General features: G+C 39.9%; 1 protein-coding gene across 5 annotated transcripts in view; it reads right to left on the reverse strand.

Moving 5' to 3' along the window:
• ENTPD4 (ectonucleoside triphosphate diphosphohydrolase 4) overlaps positions 1 to 19669 on the reverse strand; it is a 41152-nt gene that overhangs the window by 4728 nt on the left and 16755 nt on the right. For all 5 annotated transcript variants that reach the window (XM_061200706.1, XM_061200709.1, XM_061200708.1 and 2 more), the window contains 8 exons: positions 18074 to 18224; positions 17221 to 17324; positions 9057 to 9116; positions 8620 to 8774; positions 6838 to 7004; positions 3520 to 3844; positions 1766 to 1851; positions 689 to 850 (listed from right to left, as the gene is read on the reverse strand). In XM_061200706.1, coding sequence (XP_061056689.1) covers positions 689 to 850; positions 1766 to 1851; positions 3520 to 3844; positions 6838 to 7004; positions 8620 to 8774; positions 9057 to 9116; positions 17221 to 17324; positions 18074 to 18224 — 1210 coding nt within the window. The remainder of the gene's footprint in view (positions 1 to 688; positions 851 to 1765; positions 1852 to 3519; positions 3845 to 6837; positions 7005 to 8619; positions 8775 to 9056; positions 9117 to 17220; positions 17325 to 18073; positions 18225 to 19669) is intronic.

Consider the following 19669-nt stretch of genomic DNA (forward strand, 5'->3'; position numbering starts at 1 on the left):
CTGTGAACTTGAGTGGGAAAAAAGGCGCATCTTTATTTTACCAATCTCTGGTTGTAATGCAGTATTTTCACTGAACGTGAATGCAGACAAAAAACTATTGCTACTACAGTATCAGCAGAACTAGTGACTCTGTTCCTAGTGAAATTCACAGATCTTTTACATCACATTGTGGTGTTTTGCATATGCCTCAAAATATCATCAACAGGCATCATTACACTGAACTTACAGGAAGTACGAATTCTGCTGCCAGGTCTTGCTATTTAATGTGCTAATAAAGAAGAACATATATCACTATATCACAAATTTGTCTTCTGTAATATTTTGATAAATGTACTGTAATACAATGGTTTCCTCTATAGCCTATGTATTTATATTATGCATTAAAAACAAGATTTTGAGAAGGGGTCCAAGGCCATAAAGGTTAAGGACCCTGGAATGGACCCTTCTGTGCAGGGGCTAGGGAACAGGCAGCTGAGAATAAGCACTTTTGTGACGCCTCTGCTGGGATGGTGGGCTGGGAAGGGAGGAGGCTCCGGTGGGGGAGATCAAGTCAGACCTCCCCGACTTCCCCATTCTGCCCACGGCCAGCGCTAACAGCGCCCAAAACACCCACACCCACTGCCCACCATGCCTCGGATGCAGGGAAGCATCTTCTGTTGGATTCTCGTTACCAAATTCCCAGCCGTACCTTAAGGGTAAAAAGCGGGTCCTGTAGAGGATTGCTCCGAGGGTCCACTGAACCTCCTTGTCGTAAACTTGCAAAGCTGTCTTTAAATTTCTGTAGTTGACGGGAAATGAGAAGCCCCTGTGGAACACCTCAAACATCCAGGCGGATTTGAAGCACTGATACCTACAAACAGCACAAACGTGTGAGTGGGACTGAGTCACTGGGTGGGTCCAAATGCACGTTCGCGGAGTCGGCCTTGCCCTCTGTGAACAACGGGGGTGCACAGGCTTCATGAGGCCTGTGCTCTGAGGGCGAAACCATCCGTACGCATCTCCAGCTGATGTGCTTGCTTTACGCCCTCTGTCCCACACCATTCACCTGTTAAAATCAATTTGCTCATGAAGCTTGGCCTCCTCATAATTTAATACGTGGCCGCGGGAGATTTTTCCCCTCAGGCCTTCCATCACTTACTCAATTCAGTTCTGAATAAATACTGAGCAAGTTCCACCTTCTCCGGACCTCAGTTTCTTTATTATAAAATGACAAGATAGGCAGGTCCTTTTCAGCTCTGATAATCTATGATTCTAAATATTTATCAGAGGGTTGCTTTTTGCAAAGCACTGGGCTAAGCAAGTAATAAGACATCATAATAAATAATGAGATAGCCAATGTGCTTAAATGACTTATAATGAAAGAGGATTTTTAAAAAGCTACAAATAACTATAAAAACAGAATATGATAAACGCCACAAGAGGGACATAATGAGTGCTCTGGAGACTCGCAGAGAGGGATGGAGCCTAGCTAAGTGGACAGAGGAAGACTCGGAAGGGACAGCATCTGACCTCTGATGTCTGGGCAGGACGTCAACGAGGAGAGGATGCACAGGGGAATTCCAGGTGGAAGGAAGAGCAAAACTGAGCCCAAAACTGCAAGATACGTTTGAGCACGAGTATTTGCCGTCCATCTGGAAGGAGCCTGGAGGAGATGAGGAGGAGTAGGGACTGATGAGGATGAAAAGGTAGATTGGGGCCATGGTGTGGCCAAGACCGGACACACAGTTTCTTCAACACACCCTGGGCTCAGCTGTCTACGACTTACTTGAGCCTGTGGAGGTCGGCGTGAGAAGCATACAGTCCTCGGTCAAAGCGTTCCCGCAAGATCGACCACTTTGTTGCGCAATAATCCTGAAAGAAATTTCACCCCAAATAAATCACTAGGAAAGGTTTATTAAATTTTTTTCATTTTAAAAGTTTTTACCAAATTCATATTCATAACAAACATATCCTTCCAATTAGGAGACACAAGCTTGTGTCTGTGTCCCATGAGGACGAGACACACAAACACTCTGTGAATGCTTACTGATGAGCTGAGACAATGCTTGTTCTTTGTCTTAAAATTCAGCCAAAGTTATCGTTAAAGAGAATCTCACTGCCCACAACCGACCTCTTCAAAGCTGCTAAGTTTCTCCCCCGCGTGACTGCATGTGACAGGCACAGACTTTTGGAAAAGTGAAGCGGTCCTTCAGCCAGTTCAGACTGAAAACCTATGTCTGTGGCTATACGGTGCAAGGTTCTGGGAACACAAAGATGATTACGAAAGGCTCTGTCTTTAAGAGAAGGGAAAGAGGTGCCACCTTTTCCTGAAGTTATTTGTAATGTTTATATTAATAGCTAACATTTACTGAACCCTGTGTTGGCACCTTTTCTAAATGTAATGCTTCAAACAACTCCTTGACATAGCTGCTATTCCAACCTCTATTTAAAGGATGAAGAAACTGAGGCTCACAGAGGCAGTGAAACTCACAACAGGGGATACAGAGAATGGCACTCAGCCTGGGGTGAGAGGGTGAGGATGCATGTCAGGCAGAGGAAACACGACGAAGACAAGATGGGAAGGAGTACAGATGGGAGGGAAACGAATAGATGTCTGATACGATTAGAGTATCAAGATTTAGGTGGGGAGATGAGGCTACAGGGTGGGAAGGACACACTAAGGTATTTGAAATTTATCCTGGAAGCAAGAGAAAGCCACTGAAGACTTTCAATAGGAGAGCAGGTGGCTGCACTTGGGTTTCAGAGAGAACACTTGGGAGTGGTGTGGAGGATGAACTTCAGAAGGGGGACCAGATGCAGGAGGACCACTGGGAGGCTCCTGCATAGTGCAGGTGACAGAGAGAGGCCAGGACAGGGGCACTGAGGGTAGGACAGAAAGTAGGGAGGGCAGGGCTCTGAGAAAATTTATGACATACAATAACATGCTTGATGACTGCTATTATGGGGTGTACAGCGAGGGATGGATGAGTGACAGGGAGAAGTCTGTAACTCCTGGGTTTGGGGGAGGTTTAATGATGCCATGGCCGAGACAACATAGCAGAACAGAACGGGGAGAAAGGGGGCTTGTCTGGAGTCGTGAAATCTAGCAGGCGCTGGGCAGGCAGATGCAGAGCCTCCTCCTGAGAGGCAGCAGCAAACCACGAACACGGATGAGACCATCCAAGAACCTGAAGGTCAGAGGACCAAGGGAGGAAGTCCGGGATCACCAAGGCTGAGAGCCTAGGAAAGTGTCAGGAAGGCAGGGAGAACAAGAGAAAAGGGGTCCTGAAAACAAAGGGTAGGAAGCTGCGAGGAACTGTCAGATCAGAATTACACTCTTACACATAAAAGACTGTCATCTGGGAGGCACTGATGGCCAGTGCAGTCTCACAGGGGACTTTCTGCTTCTGCTGTGACTATTCCTCTGGCCCAACCAAGGGAGCAGGGCTGCCGAGGTGCTGCACACAGCCTTCACCCTCCCCCTTGCCCTGCTCTGGACTTGGGCCCGTCGCCATCTACCCTGGCTTCCTGGGTGGTTACCTTCGCAGCTCTCGTAAACGCGGCAGCGCTGTAGTCTCCCCCCATCCGTAGCACATCCTCAGTGCAGTAGTAGAATTCAGAAAAGCCGTAGAATTCACTGTTCTGGAAGTGAATCGGGGGCTGGTAGACCCCATTGAGGGAGGTCTGCGTCTCGTTCGTTTTGTTCATGAAAGGCTGGATGGTCTCTCGGCACAGGTCAAAGTCTCCCGTCCCCCGCAGGTACAGTGTCTGTCCATTCTGCTGGATTTCATCTTTAATGTCCAGGGGTAGGCAGGGGTCCAGGTACGGAGTATCAGGAGTCAGCCCAGTCTGTTTCCCCAGGAGCCTACAGGACAAAGAGAAACTTCGTCACGAGACCAACAGAAAACTGTGTGAAGAAGAAAGTGGCTGCAAGTCAGTGTTTCTCAAACTCTGCCCTATGGAACACAAAAGGGTTCCGGAAAAATTAAGCTGGGAGAACACGGACTCAAGCCCCTCCTGGAGATTCATGATACACATGTGCATACAGCAGACAGCTGAACGGGGTCCAGTGAAACTATGACTTGGTCAGATTACTGGCGCTTTCCGTGCCCTGTGACACAGCCCGGTGTCCACGGCTGCTGAGGGTCCACGGTTAATAAGCTCCTGCCGGTCTCCTGTTCACTGCAGTCCAACGCCACCCACTGTGTTGTCCCCAGCCCCGTTTCTGCCACTAGTGCTGGTGATTTTAATTATATACAGATGAAATGTGACTGTGAAAAGAAGTCGCTGGTCCTGTTAAAGCTAAGGTTAGATGGCTTAGAAAAATATAATAAAGGCAGATCGCTAGAAAACCAGTGTCAAATTAGGTGTTAGCAAGAGTAAAAGAAAAAAAAGTTGGGAAAAATTAATAAAAATCTAGACGAAATTGGTATCAAATTGCTTCATAGATGTATTTAAGGCCTTGGTATCCTTTAAAGAAAGCCAAAATGACATCAAGATGAGTGGGTGCAGTGCCTGCCAGAGAAATAGCCTAAGAAATAGCCTAAGAAAAGCCTTTAGTCCAGAGCAAAAGATTGGCAAATGAATACATAAGTTAAAACAAAATGCTTGGGGTTGATTCTATTTTTATGATTCTCTGTTTTAACTGAATTTTTAAGTTAACCAACTATTGATCCCAACTGCAGCAAATAACAGTTTCTATTGTACTACAGGCTCTGAGAAGTCCTGTAGAAATCTTAACTTGTTCACTGAAATGCCCTATGCTTACTACCTGCCGATGAAATGTCCAGATCTGTCATCCTACTATGTGTCCTCACCATTAAGCAACTGAGAAGTAGAAAAGAGCATACAACAGCTGGAGTTATGTTATTGTTTGATACCAGGAAATCCCATGGGCCTAAAAGGTGTTTAACTATTAGGAAGGCGCCTGAATTTGATATTCAGTCACTGACATTAAGTCAAGTTTTTACCTGCCACTCAACTGACAAGTTGTTTATTCCTAAGATCAGGGCAACTCAAAATGCACTAAAAATGTTTAAGTAATTTAAAAAAATCAATCATCACTACTAATGGCAAAGGGATAAATACGCATTTCAAGGCTCAATTCATGACATATGTAAAAAGTGATGACTAACATTTATAATTATTATAAAAGTCCAAGATGAGTCAAATGTATACTTCATGTTACAGTTTTTAGTTGCTCTACATCTAAATTAAAAAGTACCACTGCAATGTCCATTATATAACCTTCTTGACATTAAAACCAATTAGTAAAAATTAGGGTTGCAGAAGAAGGTGTTTCTCCAAAATTCTAATTTAAACATCACTTATAAAATATTTCTATTTTAAGACTATTACTAAAAATAATTATACTAAAGTGTGCTATATAACACACTATTTTTAAAAAGAAATGGGGACTAGTTCATCTCTCTTAGCTAACGCTATTCAGTTAACGTCTGGAGCAGACAAAGAACAAGTTTTTATTGCTTCTCCTATTCACACATGTGAGTTTCTGGAAAATGAGGTACTGAATGGCTCTGACTTGGCCTTTCTTAAAGTTCAGGTCTCCACAGGATTATTAAGATTAAATTGTAGCCATTATTTTATAATAACTATAAATGAAATATAACCTTTAAAAATTGTGAATCACTATGTTGTATACCTGAAACTTATATAATATTGTACATCAACTATACCTCAACAACAACAAAAAAGATTAAAATAGATCAAGGAAATACACTATCATTTATTTCTATGAATCAGGATTTTTCTCCTCAAAATTGTTTCGTCAAAACAAAACAAAGGGGCTTCCCTGGTGGCGCAGTGGTTGGGAGTCCGCCTGCCAATGCAGGGGGAACGGGTTCGAGCCCTAGTCCGGGAGGATCCCACGTGCTGCGGAGCAACTGGGCCCGTGCACCACAGCTGCTGAGCCTGCGCTCTGGAGCCCACGTGCCACAACTACTGAAGCCCGTGTGCCACAACTACTGAAGCCCACGTGCCTGAGCCCGTGCTCTGAAGCAAGAGAAGCCACCGCAATGAGAAGACCATGCACCGCAATGAAGAGTAGCCCCCGCTCGCCGCAACTAGAGAAAGCCCACGTGCAGCAACGAAGACCCAGTGCAGCCAAAAACAAAACAAAATAAAACAAAGCACAGTAATTAATAACATTTTACAAAACCCCAGATTTCAGATTTTTTATTCATCCATATGGCTTTTCTGTTCTTATGGACTAATTTCAAATAAATAATTGGTATACACTTAAACTTATAAAATAAATTTAAACTGTTAAAGTGTTTTTGCATATTTTCTATACCAGAATTCTTCATGAACTCATTTTTAAAAGTTTCACTGCTAAAGAGGTTTAAAATCACTAACTTTGACTTCTAGATCATTTCTTTCTCATGAATAACTTGCTTCACTACGGTCTTATTCACTAAATAACTGCCAGGCTGGTTTCCCATGACACCGCCAGGACATCCCATAACTCAATGCTATCATCGCTTCCTGGGGGCCTCCAGGACATCTGAGTGGCCCAGGTGCTGAGTTTCTGCAGGACTTTGCAATCTGGAATAGCATCACCCAGGGTTCAAAAGTATTTTAATATCCTGAAAGTGAAACCTCTAATCCAGCAGGGGAGCCATGGGTCTGAGAGGACGAGAGCCTTCTTTGGAGGCTGGTGAGCTGGGGCCAAAGGCAGGACCCTGCTGCCCTTCTCCAGCTCAGCGGGCGGGGCAATAAACAGCTAACCGTGCTGATATGCTTCTGCTGACTGAGGTCTCCCTGCTTGGCCTGGATACGTCTTCTGTGAGGACAAACCGTGGTTTCAAAGTGACGGCCGAGCAATGGAAGGTGCTTTACCTGTTCTTTTGAACTGTGCTGGCAAATATTCTGTCCTCATATCTCTGTCGAGCAGCATTGCCACCAAACCCAAGAAACGTGGCCACGTAGACGCGGTACACGTGTTCAGTTTGGTGAACGTCACATCCCAAGTTAAATTCGGCCAATAAGTTCTTAGCTACTTCTTCCTACAGACATAAGGATCACAAACTTTAGTATTTTAAGCAATACAAAAACAATTACCTCCCGTTAAAAAGAGGGATCTACAAAAATTTTCATCAAAAAGGAGCAAAAATTTCTGCATCTGCATTTCCCAAGGGTCCTTCTAAGCATCCCTCCTAATTCAATATGACAATCCTGACTTAAGAAATTTCAGATGGGCTGCACATTTGTGATACTGATATGACTTTTTGAAAAGGGACGTTAGCAATGTGGTTTCATATCCTCTGATCTAGTAAATCTACTTATGGAATCCTGTGCTTTGAAAATAATCCTAAACATTGAAAAGTCTCTATACACAAAGATGTCCTTTGCAGTTCTGTGACAGAAAAAACTGGATGTCATCTATATATACAATTCCAAGTAGGGGTTAGTTAATAATGGTAATAAAGTTTATGGAGGAATATGCTTATGCACTGCTAAATAAAGGACAAAAACTGTACAAACAGGAAGATTATAACAACCATATTTTTAAACACTATAAACAGATAAAAAAGAATGAAAAGAAATATGCCAAAATGCTAACAATAATTTTTTTGGATGATGCATCCATGGGAAATTTTTATTCCTGATTTTTCAGTATTTTTTTCCAAACTTACTTTTCTCTGAGTTTCTTACTTTATTTGAGGGGAAAACATGACTTTGTACAAAGAGTGTAATAGTTTCTAGAAGCATGTCTGGATGGGAAGCAGGAAACACAAATTGTAATCCTCGAATTTACAAAGCATTTTCTAAGGAGCTTAATAAATACTTCCATAATGTTTACTGAGCTGACACGAGGTGCCCAGCAGGCCCTTAGATATACTGTATGCACTACCTCGATCAGCCTTATGCTAACCCTCTGTTAGAGGCCCTTGCAGTCACACTTATAGCTGAAGAGGCTCACTCAAAAAAGCTAAGTGACTTGCATAAGGTCCCAGAACTAGTGAGGGCAGGGTGACGATGCAGCTCAGGCTTGTCCAGCTCCACTCTTTTCTAACCACTCACTCCGCTAGGTATTAATCTAGAGCTGAATGGAAACAGTAATAAAGACACAGAGCAATTCAGGAATGCATCTGGACACCCTCTACAGAAGGCCACCCGGCCCACTGGGAAACTACAGTACCGAAGGGGATATGCAGAAATGACAGAGTAAACCATGAGTTCAGAAACGTGGAAGCAGTGGATACAAACCTCTATCCTGTCCAGAAAAATCAAAAGCTGTCTGAGCCACACACAAGAGTATCTCTCCCAATTATAACTTAAGAAATCTGATACTATTATATTCAGTTTTACAATACCTGTTGCGAAAAGAAGCGACTGGAAACAGAAACAAAAACTCAAGTGTGTGGCTGACATATACACCAAAGGAAAATTCTGGGTAAGTTCAGAAAACAAACCAGCTGACTTCAATGAACAAACACAAACGGCTCAGTGGAGGTTTGCCTTGGTTCCCTCCTGTCTCCTCTCTCCTGGGCTGAGAAGGCGGTACCCTCAGCAAGCACAGTACAGACGCGCTCAGACTCAGAAAACAAAACACAAATGGATGGAGACATGTTAAATGAAAATCAAGCCAAACAGAAGGAAATGTGTACAGATAATAACCTGCTGTGAGGAGGCAAGGCTTACAGTTTTGGGGACTTCGTATGCTATCTGGGTTGAGACGCCTCCCATGTCGAGAATACCGGCTGTTCTTTTACGGAGAATGGCTTTGCTGCTTTCGCTACCAGGGATGTTAACTTCCACGACTGCCTCATCATCTGGAAAGAACAAGAAACAGCCACTGGAATGGAACAAATGCAGAGAAGCGGGATCTTGTGAAGAGTCATCCTGCTTTGATGGTGGGTTCAAGGGTGTCTAGGCAGACCCAGCTTGCTCCTCCCCACTAAGATCAAGTTTACTGTGTGACACAGCAGCACCTCCCACTCTGCTCCCACACACCCAGCTGTGTCACAACACTCAGTTCCTTTTTCATGCTTTGCATGAAATAGGAAAAGCCATAATTTCCACTTAGATACATTTGTTGGAAACACGATACTTACCATCTTCAATGTGCTCGAATCGTCCAAGGACAAAATTAATGCCAATCCAAGCATACACACCTAGAGACGTTATAAGAAGAGTAAAGTTTAAAAACATTCTATATAATCCCGATCATAGCAGTCAGTGCAAACATTTACTTCATTCCCTGATAAGCTGTGAAAACATTATCTGAAAAAATACATTTCTACTGATGTATTACCTTTTCCTAGTGCTTTTCCAAGAACTCTCAGCTTTTAATTTTGTAGTTTCATACCATTTGCGTGGGTTGAAAATATAATTCCCTAGGCACTCCTGTTCCTTTGAAATTTATAGGTTTTGAAATACCGGAGTTTTCACTTTTTATGAGGTTAAACCTATCAAGTACAAGGTTTTAAGGACAAGTGAACTCTCACCCTTCCATTCTTTTATCTCACACTTTCACTCAGTTCCCAAGTCTGATTCTCTTTTTACAACATTTTCTACATCAGATCTTCACCCATTTTCATTACTGCCTTGATTTAAGCTGGTACAGAGATCTAATTGACTTTCCTGCCCCTACTCTCCCACTCCAACCCATGCTATCCTCTGCTGGGCTGATCTACAGAGCAAAGTCCAAACTCCAAAGCCCGACAATTCAAGACCAACTTGTCCAACTTGTTTTTAATTGAATAAATTTGGCATGTAACATTGTGTAAATTAAGGGGTACAGTGTTACTTTGATACGTTTATATATCGTAATATGATTGCCCTTGTAGCGATATTATTATCACATTACATCATTATAGTACAGTATTATTGTCTATATTCACTACGCTGTGCATTAACTCTCTATGGCTTATTTACCCACTGTTACAAGTTTCTACCCTTGAACACCATCAATCTTATCTCCTGACCCCATCCCCTAGTAACCAACATTTTACTGTCTTTTTACACGTTGGACTTTTTCAGATTCCACAAATAAGTGATATCATACAGTACTTGTCTTTCTCTGACTTATCTCGCTCAGCATAATGTGCTCAAGGTCCATCCATGTTGTCAAAAATAGCAGGATATCCTTCCTCCTTTCTCATGGTTGAATAAGATTCCATTGTGTATATCTACCACATCTTTTTTTATCCATCTGTCTGTTGATGAACATTTGGGTTGTTTCCGTATCTTGGCTATTGTGAATAATGCTTCAATAAACATGGGAGTACATGCATCTTGTCAAAATTCTATTTTCGTTCCCTTTGGGCATATACCCAGAAATGAAATTGCTGGATCGTATGGTAGCCCTATTTTTATTGAGAACTTATTTTATTGAGGAACCTCCATACTGTTTTCCATAGTGTTGGACAAATTTTCATTCCCACCAACAATGTATAAGGTTCCCTTTTCATCACATTCTCACCAGCACCTGTTGTCTCTTATCTTCTTAAGGATAGCCATTCTAACAGGTGTGAGATGATAGCTCACTGTGGTTTTGATTTGTGTTTCCCTGATGATTAGTGATGTTGAGCATCTTTTCATGTGCCTGTTGGCCATTTTGACATCCTCTTTTGAAAATGTCTTAGTTCTTCTGCCCATTTTTAAATCAGATTTTTTGGGTCGTTGTTATTAAATTGTATAAGTTCTCTATATATTTTGGATATTAACCACTTACATGATAGATGGTTTGCAAAAAGTTTCTCCTATTCTGTAGGTTGTCTTTTCATTTTGTTAATTATTTCTTTTGCTGTACAGAAGTTTGAGTTTGATGTAGCCCACTTGTTGATTTTTGCTTTTGTTGTTTGTGCTTTTGGTGTTATATCCAAAAAAACACTGCCATGACCAATTGATGAGTTTCCTCCTTTCTTATTGAAGTTGTATGGTATTGAGTCTTATGTTTAAGTCTTTGATCCATTTTGGGTTAATTTTTGTGAATGTTGTGAGACAGGGGTCCAATTTCATTGCTCTGCATGTGTTTCTCCAGTTTTCCCAGCATCATCTGTTGAAGAGACTGTCTTTTATCCATTGAGCTTTATTGGCTCCCTTGTCAAATATTAGTTGACCATATGTGCCACAATTTAATTCCAGGCTCTGTACTGTTCCATTGGTTGCTATGTCTATTTTTGTGCCAGCACCATACTATTTTTATTACTATGGCTTTGTAGTATAGTTTGAAACCCAGATGCCTGATTGGCTTTGTTCTTTTTTCTCAGGATTGCTTTGGCTATTTGGGGTCCTTTGTGGTTCCACACAAATTTTAAGATTGTTTCTTCTATTTCTGTGAAGAATGTCTTTGGTATTTTCATGGGGATTGCACTCAATCTGTAGACGGCTTTGAGTAGTATGGCCGTTTTAACAATATCAATTCTTCTGATCCATGAACACGGGACATTTTTCCATTTGTTTATGGCTTTGATTTCTTTCAGCAAAGTCTTGTAGTTTTCATTGTACAGATCTTTCACTTCCTTGGTTAAATTTATTCCTAAGTATTTTACATTTTTAGTGCTTCTATGAGTGCGATCATCTTCTAGATTTCTCTTTTAGATGTTTCATCATTAGCATAAAGGAATGCAACTAATTTCTGTATGTTGATTTTGCATCCTGCCACTTTACTGAAATAGTTGATTAATGCAACAATTAATCAATATTTTTGACTGAGTCTTTAGGATTTTCTTTATATATGAACATATCATCAGCAAATAGTGACGATTTTACTTCTTTCCTAATTTAGATGTATTTCTTTGCTTTGCCTAACTGCTGTAGCTAGGACTTCCAATATTATATTGAATAGGAGTAATGAGAGTGGGCATCTTTGTCTTATTCCTGATCTTGGAGGAAATACTTTTGGTTTTTCTCCATTGAGTATAATGTTAGCTGTGAGTTAGTCATATATGTCCCTTATTATGTTGAGGTATGTTCCTTCTACACCCAATTTATTAAGGGTTTTTGCTTGTTTGTTTTACCATGAAAGGATGCTGTATTTTGTCAAATGCTTTTTCTGCATCTGTTGAGATGAAGTGATTTTTATCTTTCATTTTATTGATGCATTAACATTTATTGATTTGCATATGTTGAATCATCCTTGTATCCCAGGGATAAATCCCACTTGGTCGTGGTGTATAATCCTTTTAAGGTGTTCTTGAATTCAGTTTGCTAATATTTTGTTGATTTGTCGAGAATTTTTGCAGCTATATTTATCAGGATGTTCGTCTATAGTTTTCTTTTCTTGTGGTATCTTTATGTGGTTTTGGTGTCAAGGTAATGCTGGCTTTGTAGAATGAGTTTGGAGTGTTCCCTGCTCCTTTCTGGAAGAGTTTGAGGAGGATTGATGTTTTCTTTAAATGCTTGGTAGAATTCTCCAGTGAAGCCATCTGGTCCTGGAATGTCTCCTCTTTCATTTCTAACTTGGAGTCTTTTTTTTTTCTTAGTCTGGCTAAAGGTTTGTCAATTTTGTTTATCTTTTCAAAGAACCAGCTCTTAGTTTCGTTAATCCTTTCTATTGTTTTTCTGGTCTCTGTTTCTCTTATTTCTGCTCTAACCTTTATTATTTCTTTCCTTCTGCTAACTTCGGGCTTAATTTGGTCTTCATTTTCTAGTTCCTTAAGGTGCAAAGTTAGGTTGTTTGAACTCTAATTTCTTAATATATGCATTTATCGCTATAAATTCTCCTCTTAGAACTGCCTTTGCTGCATCCCACAATATTTGATATGTTGTATTTCCATTTTCATTTGTTTTGAGATACAGTAAGTCCCCTACCTACAAACCTTCAAGTTGTGAACTTTCAAAGATGCGAGCATGCATTCGCATGTCCAATCACATAAGTTAATTCACATGTCTGGCATACACTGCCACCTGTGTGCATCCTTTACAAGTAGCTGTGCTTTTGTGCACTTTACTATACAGTACTGTATGGAATACAGTAGTACAGTATCTTTATTTCAAGCCCAGAACCTGTGCCATCAATGTCAGATGTGAGTGAAATTGTAGCTTGCCCTCTGTCTCCTACTGCTGACGATCCTTCAGCTCTACCATCTCCCACCTCCTCTCCCTCCTCCAGTCAGTAACTCTTCTTGCCTGTTCACTCCATGCCAGCCCCTGTATGCCAGCTGTTGTACCATACTACTGCTTTACAAGGTACTATATTGTAAGATTAAATATGTTCTTTATTTTTTGTGTTTGTTTTTTATGTATTATTTGTGTGAAAAGTATTATAAACCTATTACAGTACAGTACTATATAGCTGATTGTGTTAGTTGGGTACCTGTGCTAACTTCGTTGGACTTATGAACAAACTGGACTTACGAACATGCTCTCGGAATGGAACTCGTTCATATGTAGGGGACTTACTGTAATTTTTAAATTTCTCTTTTGATTTTGATTTCTTCTTTGACACACTGGTTGTTGAGAAGTATGCTGTTTAGTTTTCACATATTTGTAGATTTTCCAGCTTTCTTCATGTTGCCGATTTTTTGTTTCATACCATTGTGGTCAGAAAAGATAGTTGGTATGATTTCAATCTTCTTAAGTTTGCTAACATTTGTTTTGTGTCCTATCACATGATCTATCCTGGAGAATGTTCCATGTGCACTTGAGAAGAATGTGTATTTGGTTGCTGTTGGATGGATTGTTTTGTGTATGTCTGTTGAGTTTGCTTGTCCTGGTTCAATTCCAATGTTTCCTTGTTGATTTTCTGTGTGGACAATCCATCCATTGATGATAGCGAGGTACTGAAGCCCTTACTACTGTTGTATTTTTGTCGACTTCTCCCCTAAGACCTGTCAGTATTTGCTTAATATATTTCGGTACTCAGGTGTTGGGAGCATATACATTTACAATTGTTATATCTCCTTGATGTATTGACCTCTTTGTCATTATATAAGGATCTTCTTTGATCCTTGTTATCCTTTTTGTCTAGAAGTCTATTTTGTCTGATATAACTATGCCAGCTTTCTTTTGGTTTCTATTTGCTTGGAATATCATAGTTTATCCTTCCACTTTGAGGCTATGTGTGTCTGTAGAGATGAAATGAGTCTCCTGTAGACACTGTATAGTTGGGTCATTTTTTTTTTTTTTTTTGATCCATCCAGTCATTCTGTGCCTTTTGATAGGTGAGCCCAATCTATTTACATTTAGAGTAACTACTTATGTGTAAGGCTTTACTACTGCCATTTAATCTTTTGCTTTCTGGTTGTCTCTCCATTGTTTCTTTTTCCTTCTGTTTCTGTCTACCTTTGAAAGTTCATGGTTTTCCATGGTGATTTGCTTAGTTTCCCCCTTTTTTATGTTACTTATCTCTGTTTGGATTTTTACTCTGTGGTTACCAAGAGGTTTACATAAAATATCTCACAAATAGTCCTTTTTCTGCTGATAACAATTTATCTTCATTCGCCTGTAAAGGTCCCATCCTTTTACTTTTCCCCTTTTATATTTTTCATGTCACAAATTCTCTCTTTTTATGCTACAATTTTGTTACCAAGTTGTAGTACCTGTAGTTATTCTTAATGCTCTTTTCCTTTAACCTTTATGCTATAATTGTTTAATACACTATTCTAAAAAAGATTTAGTTTTCTAATTCCATTTATCACCTTAATCAGAGTTTTGTGTACTTTCATCTTTTCACTTCAGCTTGAAGAGCTCCTTTCCACATTTTTTGTAGTCTAGTGGTGGTGAACTCCCTCAGCTTTCGTTTATCTGGAAAAGCCTTTACTTCTCCTTCATATCTGAAGGATAACTTTACTGGATAGAGTATTCTTGGTTGGCAATTTTTATCTTTCAATACTTTGAATATGTCATTCTACTCCTGGCCTATGGCGTTTCTCCAGAGAACTCTGGTGATAGCCTAATGGGGTTTTTTTGTAGGTTACTGTCTTTTTTTCCCTGGCTGCATCTAAAATTTTTTCATCACTAACTTTGGACAGTTTTAATATAATGTGTCTTGGATAAGGTCTTTTGTGTTGAAATAACGAAGTGTTCCATTAGCTTTTGGACTTGTATATCCAGTTCCTTCCTCAGGTTTGGGAAGTTCTCAGCTATTGTATCTCTGAATTCTCTCTGCTCCCTTCTCTCTCTCTTCTCCTTCTAGGATATCCATTCATCTTACATTGGCTTTTCTAATGAAGTCTGATAGTTCTCATAGGGTTTCTCCACTTTTTAAAAATCTTCGTTCTCTCTCCTCTTCCACCTGAAACGTTTCTATATTCCTACCCTTGAGCTCACTTATTCTCTCTTCATCTGATATGCTCTACTTTTAATGCATTCTTCATCTCATTTATTGAGTTCTTCAGCTCTAGAATTTGTTTGGTTCTTTTTTAGAAATTCAATCTCTTTGCTAAATTTTTCTGTTTGATAATTTTATTCCTGAGATCACTGTACTGCCTTTCTGAGTTTTCTCGTACCTCGTTGAATTTCTTCCTAATAGCTATTCTGAATTCTTTACCAGTTAGATTGCAATATTCCACGTCTTTAAGTTCAGTTGCTAGAAAAGTGTTTTTCTTCTTTTTGTGATACCACACTGCTTTGATTTTTCATAGTGTTTGATGAAAAGTGCCTCTGTCACTGCATTTGAAGTAGCAAATGACCTTCCTATTTAAGTAAAGCTTTGTTTACTATCATTCTAACAATTCAACACACTGGTCACTAGAAGCCTTTGTTTTGTTTTCTAGAAGGTGGCGCTACAGCACAAGTTTTTGGTTTTTCTTACCTGAGCTGACTCATCACTAAGGTTGGGAGTATGAACATAAAAAAAGCCAGTGGAAAGGGAAAAAAATGGATGGTGACAGAGTTGGGGAGATGTGTGCTTAGCACCTGGGGCTTTGGGTGTGCCATAGCCCAGAAGAGGATCCTTGAGTGGAGTGGGGGGAGTCCCAGAGGTCTGTGAGCTGTCCTCTTGCTAGAATACCAGGGCAGACAGCAAGAAACTCATTCCTTCAGCTCTCTCTGCCTTCTTCTCTTTTCTTTCTCTGCCCCCAGTTGCTGTGGTCTCTCCTCACAGAGTCCTCCAGCTGCACTACTCAGCCAGGTAAACTCCCCACCCCAGCTTACCACCTTCACCCTCCACCTCTTCTGCCAGAGGTCGTGCTGGCCCACTGCCACCCCTGCTGCTCCTGGCCTGGCTCTGTAGCCTCCTCTGAGGTCCAATCCACCCACTTTCTTGGGCACTGATGAGTTGATCTCTTGGGTGTCCTAGTGTGCTGTGCAGAGGCACTTTTTTTTGGTTATGGATGTCCAATTAGTTGTAAATCAAAGGGGAGAGAGAAAAGGAACCATGCACGCCACCATGATGCTGACATCACCAAGACCTGTCCAACTTTTAATATTACCACAACCTTTTGAAAGGGCCACCATCCCACCAAATTAAAATATTTTTATTCCTCTGTCCATAGTGCAGCTTTTCCGACCTGTGTTGACTCAAATCATTTCTTCTGCCTAGAATGAGCTTCTTATCCCTCTCTCAGAGTCCTAGCCTTACCATGATTTGGCATGCTGTGTTTATAATTATCCCTTGAGGCCCAGTTCAAACGTCACTTTCTCCATGATGCCCCTAGTTAGGAAAAAAAAAGTCTCCTTCTTTCAAATTTCCATAATAGTTTTTCCTTATCTTCCTTATGGTATCTAAAACTCTGCCTTATATAAGCAGCTAACTGTGTACCTTACTTGTCTATAAACAGCTTGATGGCAATACATGAATTTCGTCCAATTTTTGGCGAAATGATAGATGATTTTGAAATAAATGCTTTTTGGTCTCCATTTCCAGCAAGCTATTCCCCAAATAATTTCAGTGACTTGCCCTTTCATTCTCAAGTAGAATTATTTCTTTGAAAACAGAACATTTCCTCAGTGTATCAAAGTCAAGAATAATTTCTCCTTCCTAACAAGTAAATCAGTAGAAGGTTCCAACAGTTCAGTAATTATCATAATTCCAGAAAGCTGTATAACTTAGGCAAGGAACACAAAGCTTTTCTATCAAAACAAGTCCAAAATATACTTCCTAAATGTGATGAAGACAAACCAAGTTATTTTTTAATGGCTTAGTGTTTGGATTATAAAGACCAGTCATGTAAGAAACTGATTTTTCCATTTAAAAAGTATAATATTTGAAGGCATGGTTTCCCAAATTTTAAGATGTTAAGAGTAATTTAATAAAGTGTACATGAGGAAGATTGGGAGGACTTAAAAGAATAGCTTCCCAAATTTCAAGTTGAAGACTAACATACCAACCTTCTTGTTTCCCTGAAATTACTTCTGCATGCGAGTCAGAAAACAGAAAGTCGAAGTGCACGGGGATGTCGGTCAGAAGGTCTTCTAGAATGGCTTTCTGTTGACTGTAAGACAATCCAAAAATTTACATATCAATATATTATATCCTGAATTTTTCTGTTTTAGAAAGAACAAAAAACCCTATGGCTCTGGTATAGCTTATGTGAAAAAAATAAATTTTAAAACCAAAGCAGTTCATTGAAAAGACTGTTTATTTTAAGAAGGAATTTTCATGTAAAACAGACAGCTAGTGGGAAGCAGCCGCATAGCACAGGGAGATCAGCTCAATGCTTTGTGACCACCTAGAGGGGTGGGATAGGGAGGGTGGGAGGGAGACGTAAGAGGGAGGAGATATGGGGATATATGTATACATATAGCTGATTCACTCTGTTATACAGCAGAAACTAACACAACACTGTAAAGCAATTATACTCCAATAAAGATGTTAAAAAAAAAAAAGAAGGAATTTTCAGAAGTTGTGTAAATTATGTGATTCCGAGATGTAAAACTACAACTGCAAACAATCCTTAAACTAATGAAATAGAAAATCAGTTATTTTTTATGACAACTTTACAGTTTACTATTTATAATCATAAATAAGTACATTAAAAGATATTTGGTGAGTTCTGACTAAGGGAATAGGTCTGGTGCTACTCCAGATTTGAAAAAATAATTTTTAATGTCTTCCTTTTGATGATGATGATGGAGGAGGAAGACAAGGAGGAGGGAGATGAGGGGGATGAAGAGGGAGAAAACCCACCACAGCCAATACCACCACCAGGCTGGCTGGCCCTGCCCTCGTGGGAAGGATCACCTTTCGGGGAGGATTCTCATTCCAGCTGTGCAGAGAATGTAGAGAGGGGTCTCTTTGTGTTTTGCCCGTGGTACATGCTCTGCAGCGAAGTTCAAGAGCGGAGAAATGTAATCACTGACTTTCTCTGGAGAGGTAGCAAACTCTGAAATGCCTACAGAAAAAGGACACTCATGTTAACAAGTAGATACTTTAGCTTATAAGGTATGCTTCTTCATAAACTGTCACTGTTTGCAGATGACATGATACTACACATAGAAAATCCTAAAGACGCCACCAAAAAACTACTAGAGCTCATCAATGAATTTGATAAAGTTGCTGGACACAAAATAAACATACAGAAATCTGTTGCATTTCTATACACTAACAACGAACTATCAGGAAGAGAAATTAAGGAAACAATCCCATTTACCATCACATCAAAAAGAACAAAATACCTAGGAATAAACCTACTTAAGGAGGTAAAAGACCTGTATTCTGAAAACTATAAGACACTGATGAAAGAAACTGAAGACAACACAAAGAGATGGAAAGATATACTGTGTTCTTGGACTGGAAGAATTAATACTGTGAAAATGACCATACTACCTAAGGCAATCTACAGATTCAATGCAATCCTTATCATTTTTCACAGAACTAGAACAAGTAATTTAAAAATTTGTATGGAAACAAAAAAGAATCCGAACAGCCAAAACAAACCTGAGAAAGAAAAGAACTGGTGGTATTACACTCCCTGACTTCAGACTATATTACAAAGCTACAGTAATCAAAACAGCACGGTACCGGCACAGAAACAGACTTATAGATCAATGGAACAGAATAGAGAGCTCAGAAATAAACCCACGCACTTACAGTCACCTAATCTACAACAAAGGAGGCAAGAATATACAATGGAGAAAAGACAGTCTCGTCAGTGAATGGTGCTGGGAAAACTGGACAGCTACATGTAAAAGAATGAAATTAGAACATTTTCTCACACCATATACAAAAATAAACTCAAAATTGATTAAAGACCTAAATGTCAGACCAGAAACCATAAAACTCCTAGAGAAAACATAGGCAGAACACTCTTTGACATAAAAAGTAGCAATATTTTTTTTGGATCTGTCTCCTAAGGCAGAGGAAAGGAAAGCAAAAATAAACAAATGCCACCTAATTAAACATAAAAGCTCTTGCACAGAAAAGGAAACCATCGACAAAACAAAAAAGACAACCTACTGAATGGGAGAAAATATTTGCAAGTGATATGACCAATAAGGAGTTAATATCCAACATATATAAACAGCTCATACAACTCAATATCAAAAAAAGCAAACAACCCGATTAACAAATGGTCAGAAGACCTGAAGAGACATTTTTCCAAAGAAGACATACAGATAGATGGCCAACAGGCACAGGAAAAGATGATCAACAATCCTAATCATCAGGGAAATGCAAATCAAAACCACAATGAGATATCACCTCACACTTGTCAGAATGGATATCATCAAAAAGACTAGAAACAAAAAATATTGGCAAGGATTTGGAGATAAGAGAACCCTTATACACTGTTGGTGGGAATGTAAATTGGTGTTGCCACTGTGGAAAACAGTATGGAGG

This window comes from Eubalaena glacialis, chromosome 9 (genome assembly GCF_028564815.1).
Source record: "Eubalaena glacialis isolate mEubGla1 chromosome 9, mEubGla1.1.hap2.+ XY, whole genome shotgun sequence".
Classification (NCBI taxonomy): domain Eukaryota; kingdom Metazoa; phylum Chordata; class Mammalia; order Artiodactyla; family Balaenidae; genus Eubalaena; species Eubalaena glacialis.